This window comes from Cricetulus griseus, assembly GCF_003668045.3.
Source record: "Cricetulus griseus strain 17A/GY chromosome 1 unlocalized genomic scaffold, alternate assembly CriGri-PICRH-1.0 chr1_0, whole genome shotgun sequence".
Taxonomy (NCBI): Eukaryota; Metazoa; Chordata; class Mammalia; order Rodentia; family Cricetidae; genus Cricetulus; species Cricetulus griseus.
Window position 1 is genome coordinate 124,524,508 of NW_023276806.1, and position 13,641 is coordinate 124,538,148.

Here is a 13,641-nt window from a genome sequence, read left to right on the forward strand (position 1 = left end):
ATTTTGTGTTAGGGATTTGTTGGTCTTGAGGTTTTCTTTGGTTGATGAATGTATATCCTCTAGCGAGTCTTCAATAGCTGAGATTCTCTCTTCTGTCTCTTGAATTCTATTAGTTATACTCACATCTTTAGATCCTGCTCGTTTATCCAACCTTTCCATTTCCAGCATCGCTTCATTCTGTGTTTTCTTTAATGTGTCTAATTCAGCTTTCATGTTTTGAACTGTTTCAAGAGCTTCCTTCACTTGTTTGGTTGTTTTATCTTGGGTTTCTTTAGCTTCTTTAAGAGATTTGTTTATTTCTTGAATATTTTGGTTTGTCTTTTCCTCCATATCGTGTAATTTTTTGCTTACTTTTTCTTCTATTTCTTTAAGGGATTTTCTTGTTTCCTCTTTGAAGGTCTCTATCATCTTGCTCAGATAATTTTTGAGGTCCATCTCTTCTTCATGCACTGTGTTGGGCTTTTCAGATCTTGCTGGAGTGGAGTCCCTAGATTCTGGTGGTGTCATATTGGTCTTTCTGTTGTTGAGCGGGTTCTTATTCTGTCTTCTTCCCATATCTTTTTCCAGTGAGTGCAGGTAGGATCTCTCTATCTCCTCTTGTTACTCTGTAGTGTGTGTGGGCCAGGAATTCAATGTCCGGAGCTCTGGATGGTTTTGCCTCTCCTCGTAGCCTCCTCACTCTGATGGCGTTAGGCCTCTTGGTGGATCGGTCGCCGGGAATGGAATGAAGAGTGGCCTGTACCCAGTTTCGGGGAGCTCCTCCCTTCCTGGACGTGTCTGTTTCAAGCAGGGACGAGCCTGGAGGGATCTGGGTGGATGGCGCTTAGGACAAGAATTGGGTAAAAGCAGGGGGTGGCTCACCTGGTCTGCGGTGAGTCCACGGAAAGGGAAGGAAGAGTGTCCTGAACCAAGCCAGATTCAGGAAGCTCCACCCTGCCTGGGCGTGTCTGTTTCAAGCAGGGATGAGCCTGGAGGGATCTGGGTGGGTGGCGCTTAGGACAAGAATTGGGTAAAAGCAGGGGGTGGCTCACCTGGTCTGCGGTGAGTCCGGAAAGGGAAGGAAGAGTGTCCTGAACCAAGCCAGATTCAGGAAGCTCCACCCTGCCTGGGCGTGTCTGTTTCAAGCAGGGACGAGCCTGGAGGGATCTGGGTGGGTGGCGCTTAGGACAAGAATTGGGTAAAAGCAGGGGGTGGCTCACCTGGTCTGCGGTGAGTCCACGGAAAGGGAAGGAAGAGTGTCCTGAACCAAGCCAGATTCAGGAAGCTCCACCCTGCCTGGGCGTGTCTGTTTCAAGCAGGGACGAGCCTGGAGGGATCTGGGTGGGTGGCGCTTAGGACAAGAATTGGGTAAAAGCAGGGGGTGGCTCACCTGGTCTGCGGTGAGTCCACGGAAAGGGAAGGAAGAGTGTCCTGAACCAAGCCAGATTCAGGAAGCTCCACCCTGCCTGGGCGTGTCTGTTTCAAGCAGGGACGAGCCTGGAGGGATCTGGGTGGGTGGCGCTTAGGACAAGAATTGGGTAAAAGCAGGGGGTGGCTCACCTGGTCTGCGGTGAGTCCACGGAAAGGGAAGGAAGAGTGTCCTGAACCAAGCCAGATTCAGGAAGCTCCACCCTGCCTGGGCGTGTCTGTTTCAAGCAGGGACGAGCCTGGAGGGATCTGGGTGGGTGGCGCTTAGGACAAGAATTGGGTAAAAGCAGGGGGTGGCTCACCTGGTCTGCGGTGAGTCCAGAAAGGGAAGGAAGAGTGTCCTGAACCAAGCCAGATTCAGGAAGCTCCACCCTGCCTGGGCGTGTCTGTTTCAAGCAGGGACGAGCCTGGAGGGATCTGGGTGGGTGGCGCTTAGGACAAGAATTGGGTAAAAGCAGGGGGTGGCTCACCTGGTCTGCGGTGAGTCCACGGAAAGGGAAGGAAGAGTGTCCTGAACCAAGCCAGATTCAGGAAGCTCCACCCTGCCTGGGCGTGTCTGTTTCAAGCAGGGACGAGCCTGGAGGGATCTGGGTGGGTGGCGCTTAGGACAAGAATTGGGTAAAAGCAGGGGGTGGCTCACCTGGTCTGCGGTGAGTCCGGAAAGGGAAGGAAGAGTGTCCTGAACCAAGCCAGATTCAGGAAGCTCCACCCTGCCTGGGCGTGTCTCTAACCATTTCTTTTATTTGATTACTTTAGTGTCTTTTCATTAATGTGAGGAAAGGAGCAAAGGTAGTGCTCATCTTCATTGTCCCACTTTTTATATTTTTGTTCCTGTTAAAATTATGTAAATTGTACTGTGGAAAAATACAAAACTACATACCAAATTAAGTCAATTTCTGTCTGATGTGGCATATTCCACATTAGTGATTTTGTCAGATAATAGATACTGGAGGGTAGGACATGATGTTCTTAATTTGTGACTGGTGCCTGGGTCATGTGGTTGTGCTTGTCCAGTGGCTTTGAAGTGGAGGACCATGAGAGAAAAGGATGGAGAGTGATGGAAGGACAGAGATATGAAGGGTCAGTTAGATGAAACAGATGAAGGAGTCACATAGTCTTCTCAATTGCAGAACCTGTTAACCCATATGGGTCCTGTCTTTTATTTAACCAACACAGGTCTTATCTTAGACTCTCTCAGTACCTCATGTTGAGACCCTCAGAGTCTGATATTTCTGTTTGAATAATTAGCTTTTGTTGTATGTGTTGATATTTGTGTCAGATTTAAGTCTTACCCCACACTTTCACTTTCTCTTTCAAACACAAATACACAGATGTGTTAGAATATTATATTAAGGGATATGACTTTTGTCTATGCATCACTTGTTTAACTATGTGAAGCTGTGATTCTGTGCCTGTCTAAAACACCTGGTGGTCCTAATAGAGAGCTGAATGGCCAATAGCAAGGCAGGAGTAAGAATATACATGTTTGGAAGGCAGAGAGCATAAATATAAGGAGAACTGAGGAAAAGTGGTAAGAGCAAGAGGACATCAGGGACAGCCACCTAGCAAAACAGCCAGTCATGGAGTAAATGCCCAGAGGCAAAAGATAGATGGGATAATATAAGTTAAGAAGGGCTGGCTAGCATCAAACTAAGCTAAGGCAGGGCATTCATAAGTAATAATAAGATTCTGTGTAGGATTTACTGGTAAGCTAGGTGGTGGGCCCCTAGAAAAGTCAAAAGAGTAAAAAACATCATACCACTACACACACACACACACACACACACACACAGAGAGAGAGAGAGAGAGAGAGAGAGAGAGAGAGAGAGAGAGAGAGAAACAGAGACAGAGACAGAGACAGAAACAGAGAACATTGACACCAATGTTTCCTTTGTATCTATAATCTGATGTAATTGAAGTAGACATTAACAGTTTCAAAAGATGTAATTGAACTAGATACACACACAGTTACATAGCAATTTTAACTTCATTTCTTTCATTTCATACTGCAGTCTTCAGGCTTCACTGTCTGATGTAATGAGCCTTTTCTTCAGTAAATCAACATATCAAAGACATTGGTGGTTTAAGCAAAGCAATTTGTATGGGTTGATAACCTTCTAAAATATTTATTTTTATTAACAAATTTAGGATTGTGTGTTTATGTATGTCTGTGTGTGGGTTTGTGCTCCTTTAAGAGCAAGTACCCGCAAAACCAAAGAGAAGGTGTCAGATTCTCTGAGAACTTCTTACTGGTGGTTGTGAAGTGTTCTATGTGAGTCCTAGGACCTGAATTCAGGTTCTCTTTGACAGCAGGATATGCTCTTAAGCACTGAGCCATCTCCCCAGTTCCAGAATAACAATATTATCATAATAAAATTGCATACTTGCTGCACTCTAACTAAGAGTCAAGACAGAGTGAAACTTAGTATCTTGTCTATTCAAACTCTCATTTTATATGCATGTGGCATCTGCCACAGGTGGAATTACTAATAAAGGAACCCTTTATTTATTTTTCTTCCTCTTTAGATAATAACAGATACAGAAAATAAAGGCAGTTGGCCATCAGCTCTACTACAGGCTGATGTCAATGATTATTGAATGTAGACAATGCAGGTCAGAAAACAGAAGCCAGTACCACAAAATGTACTCAGTGCTTTGCCATGTATTTTCTTACCTAATACTTGCTGTATCTCTACACATAACCCACTTAATTTTGTGTGATGTATAATGGATTCCTATAGTTCATAAATGTACTTTAAAATATAACTAAATTAACTGGTATACATGTTTAGTCGCATTCAAAAGTGCTTAATATATAAGACAATGAAATTCTAGTTCTTTAATAATACAGATTTTTAAATATAGCTTATGAATATAATTTAGTCTTAGTGTCCTGCAAAGCCCTGCTTTTAGTAGCTGCTCTCAGAAGTGAACTGTTTGTCAGATTTCCATTAAAGTGAAAGTGAAAAAGTAATGAACCAATTACTTAGGATATTTCCAAACTAATGCAAGCCTATTGTCATGCAGCACAAAAACCATCAAAGACTTAGGAATGATCAATTTTGGGTTTAAGGTTCATTCATAGATAACTTTTAAATCCATTGTTTTTATGTGTTTAATAGAGCATCTCAGAGAAAAAGAGAAGTTGAGTATTGACTTTTATTAGCTGATATATATATATATTTAAATATGATTTATTTATTGAAATGCTTTCATCTACCAATAATTGCTTTAGAACATGATTAACCGGTGAGTTAATGGGAACAAATGGGCTTTTGAAATATATTTAGTGTGTCTGCTTGGGAGGTAACAGCTTGCTATCAATAAAGCTTAATCAAAGTGGAGTGGAAACACACACACTTTAATTGTGCCCCTGCTCCATTTGTAGGCATGCTGAGAACCAGAAAGACAATATTTTCAAACAAATCTTAAATCATTTGTCTTTCTCAATTCTTGATCCCTTGACAATATGCTTGGCACCATGTGTCATAATTTAACAGGTAAAGGGTAGTAATTTCATTTAGTGATTATATTAACTAGAAGCTGAAAACAGACCAAAATAGTGAAGAGTTAGAGCTGGGATATTTATCAATAGAAACTTGCTGTAGGAAGTGGCTTTCAGTTGGACTTTGCAGAAAGCTAGTGCCTTAGACATGTGTGATGACCTCAGAATGGGTTTTGTTGAATTAAGGAATTAATGGCTTAAATCAATTCACAGTATAGGTAGATAACAGAATACACAAAGGGACTAACTTGGTGTTGTCAGATGATGTGTGAATGTTGGCAACCCAAGGTTGATTAAGATTATTTTGCATGTGGTAGTCATGACATCATTCATAACCTTAAGAAGTTTTATTTGTTATTGAAAATATAGCAATTCCTGATATCCATGACAAATTTTCAATCACAGATTTCACATTGTCAGGGTTATAAGGCAGCATTTACCTTGTAAGTAAGAGGGAGTGAGCTGAAAGGTGAGAATGCATATAAAAAGTTGGATGAAGTCCAGGATGATTGTGATGTAAGGAGTGGGACCCCTGAGGCTCTCTTGCTGCCAAGCTATGTCTGCTTGGAATATTACAGGCTATTAAGAGACATTGTCTCAGATCTCCTGAGCAAATTGGGAGCATGTGGGGAGGGGAGAGGGAGCTTGGAGAATGAGAAGGGGAGAAAAGGAGGGATGAGGAGGACATGAGGAAGCAGGAAGGTTGAGTTGGGGGAAGAATAGAGGAAAGCAAGAAAAGAGATACCATAATAGGGGAGACATTGTAGGTTTAAAGAGAAATCAGGCACTAGGGAAATGTTTGGAGATCTACAAAGATGACACCAACTAACAATCTAAGCAACAGAGGAGAGGCTACCATAAATGCCCTCCCCTGATAATGAGATGGATGACTGTCTCATATGCTGTCCTATAGCCTTCATGCAGCAGCTGGTGGAAGTAGAAGCAGACAGCCACAGCAAAACAATGAACTGAACTGGAATCTAGTTGCAGAGAAGGAGGAGACATGAGCAAAGGGGTCCAGACCATGATGGTGAAGACCACAGAAGCAGCTGACCTGAACAAGGAGGAACTGTTGGTCCACAGACTGATAGCTGGGAAAGCAGCATGAGACTAATCCAGATCCATGAACGTGGGTGTCAATGAGGAGACCTCAGAAATTCTTGGGGCCTCTTGTAGTAGATCAGTACTTATCCCTAGTTTAGGTATGGACTTTGGGAGCCCATTCCACATAGAGGGATACTCCCTGAGCCAAGACACACAGGGGGGGGGCCTAGGTCCTATCTGAAAGGATGACAGACTCTGAAGACCCACTATGGAAGGCATCACCCTCCCTGGGGAGCAGAAAGGGTATGGGATTTGTAGGGTTTTAGTGGGGGGGGTGGCAGGGGAGGAGGGGAAGGAGAGGGACCTGGGATTGACATGTTAAATAATCTTGTTTCTAATTCAAATAAAAAAATGGGAAAAAACAGACATCGTCTCACAAATCAAGGTGGAAGTAGGAGGGACAAAAAAAAAGAGGATGAAGTGAGTATATGCATAATGTGATATATATATATATATATATATATATATATATATATATATATATTCAACAAAAAACACATTTGAAAACTTGCAAGGAAAAAAGAAAAATTTCACTAGGTATATAGTAAAAATTAAAAGACTGGGGGTAAAGGAAGGTTCAGGGAGGTAGTGATGGATGGATGTTATCAACATATGTTACATAAAGTGTAAAGCTTTCAAAAAATCAAATATTACTATGTTTAAAGATGCTATAGCCACACAGGTATGATCTGTATTTGGCTATGAGAACTGTCTTAGCCTAATGTACAGGCTGGAGCAGAAGAGGACTGATCAGTATTGGCTAAGAGCAACTTCCTGAAACCTGAATATCACTGTCATATTAACCCAACAGGACACACAATTCCTAACATTGTGTCTGTGAATCATGCATGTCCTGGCTTGTGAGCATATGACCGGTGCAGTCCCCAACTGTCCTTTCTGAAAGGCCCCACATTTCATTTGTCCTATGTTGCTGCCATATCAAAATTCTTCCTGCTTTTTCAACTATCAGTCTTATTTGTCACTTTACTCTGTCCTCTGCAAATTATGTCTTGCAATGGTCTTTGACATGAAACTGTCAAGGAGCAATGAAGCACATTGTGGTCAAAATTCTCTATCACACATAGTAACAGACATGCAAGACCAGCCTTGTGCTTCTGCAGCAAAACTCAAAACCACAGTTTCCATGACAGCCATAGCCTTAAGCAAAGTATAATATTATGTCTTGTGGTTATCCACATGATGAATTAAAAAAAGTGGTTCACAAACATATTTTCTCATGTATAATTTGCCTCCTGGAACCTGGTTACCAGGATCATGCAGGCCCTACACCACCTGCAGATATATCAAATTAAATTCCAAGTAAACCTCCAGGAATCATTTCCCTAATAAAAGTTCTGAAAATTATGATACTGCATTCTAAAATGTAACTGTCGGCATTCAAGTGTAAATTTCCTTTTCTCAGGCAATGAAATAGTTTTGCCAAGTATTTTCTTGTTTGCTTGAGCACATTTGCTTCATTGTCTCCTCCACTGTTCTCTGAGTATGCGGGTACATAATCATTTTGTCTTGCAGTTTTGTTTGATCTGCATTTTATTAAAAGTATAGACACGTGGCATTTCAGAGGCTTGCCCTTCTTGAACCTGTTGAAGGTTGCAGGAACTGCCAGTTCCTGGGCCTTCTGAATTCTGAGATATACACCACATCACTTCCCAGTCTCCTCACCATAACTTCACTTCCATTCTCTGGGATCCACTCCCTATTTTACTACCTGACTAACTACCTTTCAGCTCCTAGAGTCCAGCCCTGCTCTGCTGTCTTGGCTCCCATTCACTTCTGTGTCTCCAATCGTTTCTCGTTATTTTAGTGAGTCCTAGAGGTAGAACTGGTGGTAAATGCCTGTGTATGTTGTTGATGGAGAGATATAATGTTATTTGGACTAAATAATTTTATAGTGTTTCGAATCATTTTAAGTAATTGAATATGAGTAAATAAACAAACAAATATAGACTAACTATTGAAAATTCATACACTTGATCACAAATAAAGTGTCTATGATTGTTTTCAGTTTCTGTTTGCTAAGGATTTGGGTCTTTTCTCTTTTTCATACAGAGGGAAGCTTTAGACAGAGCCGACCAAACCTCACCTCCCTGTTAGTGCAGCCCATCTCTGCGTCCTTCGCTCAAAAACTCATTGGTTTGCGGAAACTGAGAATGGATAATGATGCCTGTAGCCCTCTAGAACTCCCATATAATGGTAAAGTAATTGTGCTTCTTTACATCTGCTGAATATTTTAAGAACTTTGGTCATTTTTTGTGTAAATCTCTTAAATTGAAAGGTCTGTAAAAAACTACTGACTTTTGATAGGCGGGCATCTGTCCCATTCTGTGTTCCTATTGTGATGAGTTTGAAAGGTTATTATGATTAAAATGTAAGAGATTAATGAAGCTGGGATGGGTTTTTAAAAGAGAAAGAGGGGAGTTTAGATTGTTCCAAAGAAAAGGAGCTTCACAAAACAGCATTTTTACATGCATGGAAATCTGCTTAGCATGGCTTCACAGGTTCAGCTCTGGAAGGCTCGCTGCTCGCCAGGGTTCAGTGGGTAGCAGAAGCTCTCTGGAAGTCTCACTTCCTGCCAAGAGTCAATGAATACCAGCAGCTATCTGGGGTATGAAGTCTTTTAGTATAAAGCATTAAAGTCTAATTCCTTCAATTGACTAAAAAATCCCTCTGTCTATATGCATCATTGCCTGGGAGATGCTTCTCCTTCTGTGGAGCAGTTTGTCAGGCCCTGTTGGACTTTGCAGGATAAAACTGAAGCAGTTAATCTACCTGTGGTGGGATGAACACCATAGGCTGCCTCTTTTTTTCTGCCTTCAACTTCATCATTAAAGTTCTGAAGAAGAGATGGTGTTTACATGTTGTTAAAGGTGTCTGGCTACTGTGAACTAAGACTTCAGCCCTTCAGGTTTGTGTGTCCAGATTGGGGGCTCTATTCCATTAGTGTGTTACATCATCTCTTTTTCTCCAAAGAGCAAAAGCATTAAAATATGTTTTGAAGAAGGCATTGCCAAAGTCAAGATTGCTGGATGTTAGAGACATGTACTTTTCAGTGTGTGTGTGTGTGTGTGTGTGTGTGTGTGTGTGTGTGTGTGTGTTTGTGAGCTCTCACATATGCCACAGCATATATGTGGATAAGAGAAGATAAACTTTGGGTGTCACTTAACTTCTTCCAGTGGGTGGGTACTAGGATTAATTTCATCAGCTTGTGGTCAGGCGTTTCTCCTGATGAGCGTCTCTGCTGCCCTGAATTTGTTAATTCGGTGATGAGTAGAGCCTTTTATGCATTTCAGCAACTATCCACCTTTTAGGAACTGGCATTTCCTGTGATAACATTATAATCTCTCATCTCACTTCTGCAGTGAACAAGGGCACTTGTTCACTTGTTTGCATTTACAGAAACATAGAAAGCCACACATTTGTGAGAAACAAAGGTGGATATACACCCCAGCACATTTATAAACCCCAAACTGCTGTATATAATAGTAAGCCTCTTATCAAATGGTGATATCAGTTGCCTTCCCAACATGTCTTAACACCATGAAACAATGCCCTCTAGCTACACTTGTAACATGAAGTTACACACAGCATATATAAAGCTTGGAAGGAAATTAGAGATTGAGTACTGAATCTTTATAATTCCAGTGTTAAAGAAGTAACATGAAAGATCTACTAAGGAAATGTATCATATAAAGTTCATCTCATGAAGTAAGTTTTATTATTGTGTCTTCAAAAAACTCAAATGTGCTTAAATTTAGAGAAGAATATGGTGTTTTGTGATCCTTTCATTTTTCACAAAACAGATTATTATATTTATATTTATAAATATAATAGTAATAGTAATATATAATAGTAAATGAGAACACTGAGTGCTTGTGTGCTTAAATTTAAATTCATAGTAAACAGAGGATAATGACACTTCACACCAAAGTTCTTCATAGAACTACTTATGTCTCATTCAAGATAATTAACTATTGCGTGTATGATATACTCTTAAAATTTTATTAATTGCTCATGTTGATGTATGGGTAAAGATACAACATAGAAATACCAAGAGGGTTCTTTACCTTGACTAACAGCCACACCACTAGTTTATAAATTAAAAAAATAATGTAAAACACATTACAGTTGGATTTTTCCCTGTTATTGAGTTTTGCAAGCATAGTGTTGAACTGAAGTTAGAATATCTTAATTGATCAAAGTTGAAAAATAGGAAAGTGTATGTGCACATTAAGCATTTATTTTATTAACTTGTTATTACAATGAATCAGGATTCCCTAAAATCTAGGGAATATAGTCAAGTTTCTCCACTATAGATGTTTTATTATTATCTTTACCCTTCATATTTTTTTTTTGCTATTTGTAACATTTTACAACAATGAATGGTGCGTATGTTTGAGGGTTGTTCTATAAACTCTATAGATGGGCCTGATTTGCTCCAACCTATTATTCTATTTGTTGCTGGAGTTTTCTTGTCCCACCAGGTGTTGATGCCACTTCAGCCCCAAATAAGCTATATTATTTATAAAACTTTTGTCCAATGACTTGGGCTTCTTATTGGCTAACTCAGCCTTAATTATTAACCTATTTCTATAAATATAAATATTTCCACATGGTCTCAGCTTACTGGAGAATGTGCAGACCTGTTTCTCCTTTGGCAGATACATGGAGACTCTTCCTCTTTCTCTTTGCCTTCCTTTCCCAGAATTCTCCTGTCTCCTAGCCCCAACTATCTTCCTCTTCTAGTGGCTATTGGCCAAACAGTGTTTTATTCATCAACCAATAAAAGAAACATATATACAGAAGGACATCCCCCATCACTATTCCATCTTATAAAGCATATCCAAGTCCAACAAAACCAAGACTTATTCATTTTCTGAACTTTTTTTGAGCAAGGACCCATTTTAACACCAGAAGAAAATGAAAAGGCAGGTAACTCTGGATTCTGCTTCATCTCTGGGACTATGTTAGTTTATAGTGATGGTTAATGGAGCCAATGGTGAGTCGAGTTAGCTGAGTAAAGGAGAAAGATAGAGATGGAGGTTAAGAGCAAATGGTCAAAATAGACAGAATGACTCTTAACTACTAGGTAAAGCTGTCATACCTAAAGTTAAATTCATTGAACTGGCCATATATGCAAGTAAATATATTTCATTTAGAATCTAATACATTTGTGTTTGTTTCTCAGTTACTTATAACCAAAAGCTATCTAATTGGTACATATACAATAAAAGTTGTAAAATGGAATATTCAGGATGCATAAGGAAGAAGTCAAGGCATCCTGTGGAAACTCATCCAATAAGCACTCCAAAGAGCCAGAAGAACTGTCTTTGCCTAAACAAAAACAAAGTAGATTGATCAAATGATGAGATATACTGGATTTGCTTTATTTGTTCTTTCTTTGGAGAGTCTGTCTACTAATCTAGTATGTTCTCAGTCTTGTCACTTGAGATTCAGTAGGAACATAGAAATCTCAGGATCAGATATTAATTTGAGATCATGTTTAATATTTGTAAATGCAGTGAAAATATTGAAGTGACAAACTATAAAACAGATTAGTATAACTTATGTAGAAAATATACATACATCAGGTTTAAAGGAGGAAATTTGATAAACTTGAATATTTTAATATTTAAAGGAGTAATATTTGTTCTATACTGTATCAAACTCACCATTGAAAACAATTTTTGTGCATAAGTAAACTATGTAAAACACAAATCCAGTGAACAAATAGAATCACTAAACAAAAATCAAACAGAAATAAACTCAAAATGAAGACCTCATACCATAAATTATTCCATTATTTCAATTAACTATTTGTGCTTTCATAGTCTTCATTAAGACATTTTTTCATGTTCTCTTTAAGGTCCTTGAACATATACAAAATTGATATTTTGAGTACTTTTCTTATGTTTAATTGAAATAAGTTCTTTCAGGGCATATTAAAATAAGGGTGCTAGGTTTTAGAAGAGGTATATTGGTTGTTCATGCTTATGTTTTGGCAATGGGATCTAGGCATCTGGAGTTACGATGATTGTGGTGTTTCTTGGTATGGGTGTGTGGGTGTTTTCTATTGTGTGGGTATTCCATTTTTTGGTTGCTGTTACCCCAGTCTGACAGGTTATAGAACAGTATGCAGGTTTTTCCAATTTTCTACAAGACTCATCACCATCATTCTTGAATACTTACTCAAAGGGTCCATATTCAACAGATCAGGCATTCCTGAATATTAATTTTTTGTTGGCTAAAATAAATTCTTTTAACTATAAAAAACCTCACAAATTTAACAGTGATGTAGCCCCGATTTCCTTATTCATAATTTTGTAAATTCTCTGTTGAAAATTAACTTCACGAAAATAATATAGCAACATTTAATTCATTACATCATTTATGCTTTTTACAATTTTCAAATGTGTTGTAAATAGCTATCCTTTTAATTTGTTATTGTCTACTTGAAAGAATTCATTTATATTTCTTTAGCAGATATTTTGCAATATATCTAATATGTTGTTACAAATTGTGATTATGCAAAAAGTTCTTAAGTAGCTCAATTTAACTATTCAAAACATAGTTATTTACAATTAATGTTCATTCAGTTGGATCAATAAGTGTATTTTTGTTACTACATATGAAGCTAATGGAACTGTCTAATAGTATTAGCCTCAACATTGCCCCAGGAGAGGAAAATCAAGGAGACTCTGTATATATCATTAAAATTTGTTAGCTATCATCTATATATACATGTGTTTTGAAACATTGTGTTCTTATAGAACTGATAGACTGACATGAACTCCATATGTTAGTAACATAAGTCACTAAATTTTTTGACCATACAAAGGAAAATAATGTAAGTAGGCTATTTTTTTTTAAATAAGAAAAGTTACAAATGCATTTTGCAGTAAGGTTGGTGTGCTAATCACTTTTCTGACATTAAAACGGAAATATTTGACACAAAGTAGGATTGTTTTATTTTGCTAACAGTGATAAAGTTTAGTTGATGGCAGTTTGCCCTGTTACATTAGTTCTGTGATGACAAATCATTGAGGAATCCTTCTGAGACAGTTGCTTATGAAAGCAGAAGGAAGAGGAAGCCTGGAAGTGGCTCTCTTTCTTCCAACCATGATTCTCTTTCTATCAACCTTGCTGCTACTAAACTCACTTCCTGCAACTTCTATTGTCTTCCAATACATTTCCAAAGAATAGACACACATAGTCTGTGAGGAGCTCTTATCCATACCTTATGTTACTTACTTATAGTCATCAGTATGAAATAAAATATGCAGGAAAAATGGATAATCATTTTGTTTGTTTATATAACTCCATATATCATACATACTGATAAAGTCAATGTGCTGTGTACAGTGCTCTACATGGCATACATATGGGTAGAATCAGTGTGCTTGTGTACACAGCTCTATACAACATACATATAGGAAAAATCAATGTATTTGTGTACACTGCTCTACATGGCATACATATGGATAGAATCAATGTGCTAGGTTACATTAGTAAAGACATGTCTGGCCAGAAATAAAGGCTACATGTTAGGAGTTTCTGCTGTACTCCTAGCAGTGACACCTAATTTTCTAAATTCTCCCCCAACCAAT

General features: G+C 38.7%; 1 protein-coding gene across 1 annotated transcript in view; it reads left to right on the forward strand.

Moving 5' to 3' along the window:
* Window positions 1-13,641, forward strand: part of Naaladl2 (N-acetylated alpha-linked acidic dipeptidase like 2) — an 879,343-nt gene that overhangs the window by 532,933 nt on the left and 332,769 nt on the right. The window contains exon 7 of the mRNA XM_035451347.1: window positions 8,087-8,230. Within this exon, the coding sequence (XP_035307238.1) occupies window positions 8,087-8,230 (144 nt within the window). The remainder of the gene's footprint in view (window positions 1-8,086; window positions 8,231-13,641) is intronic.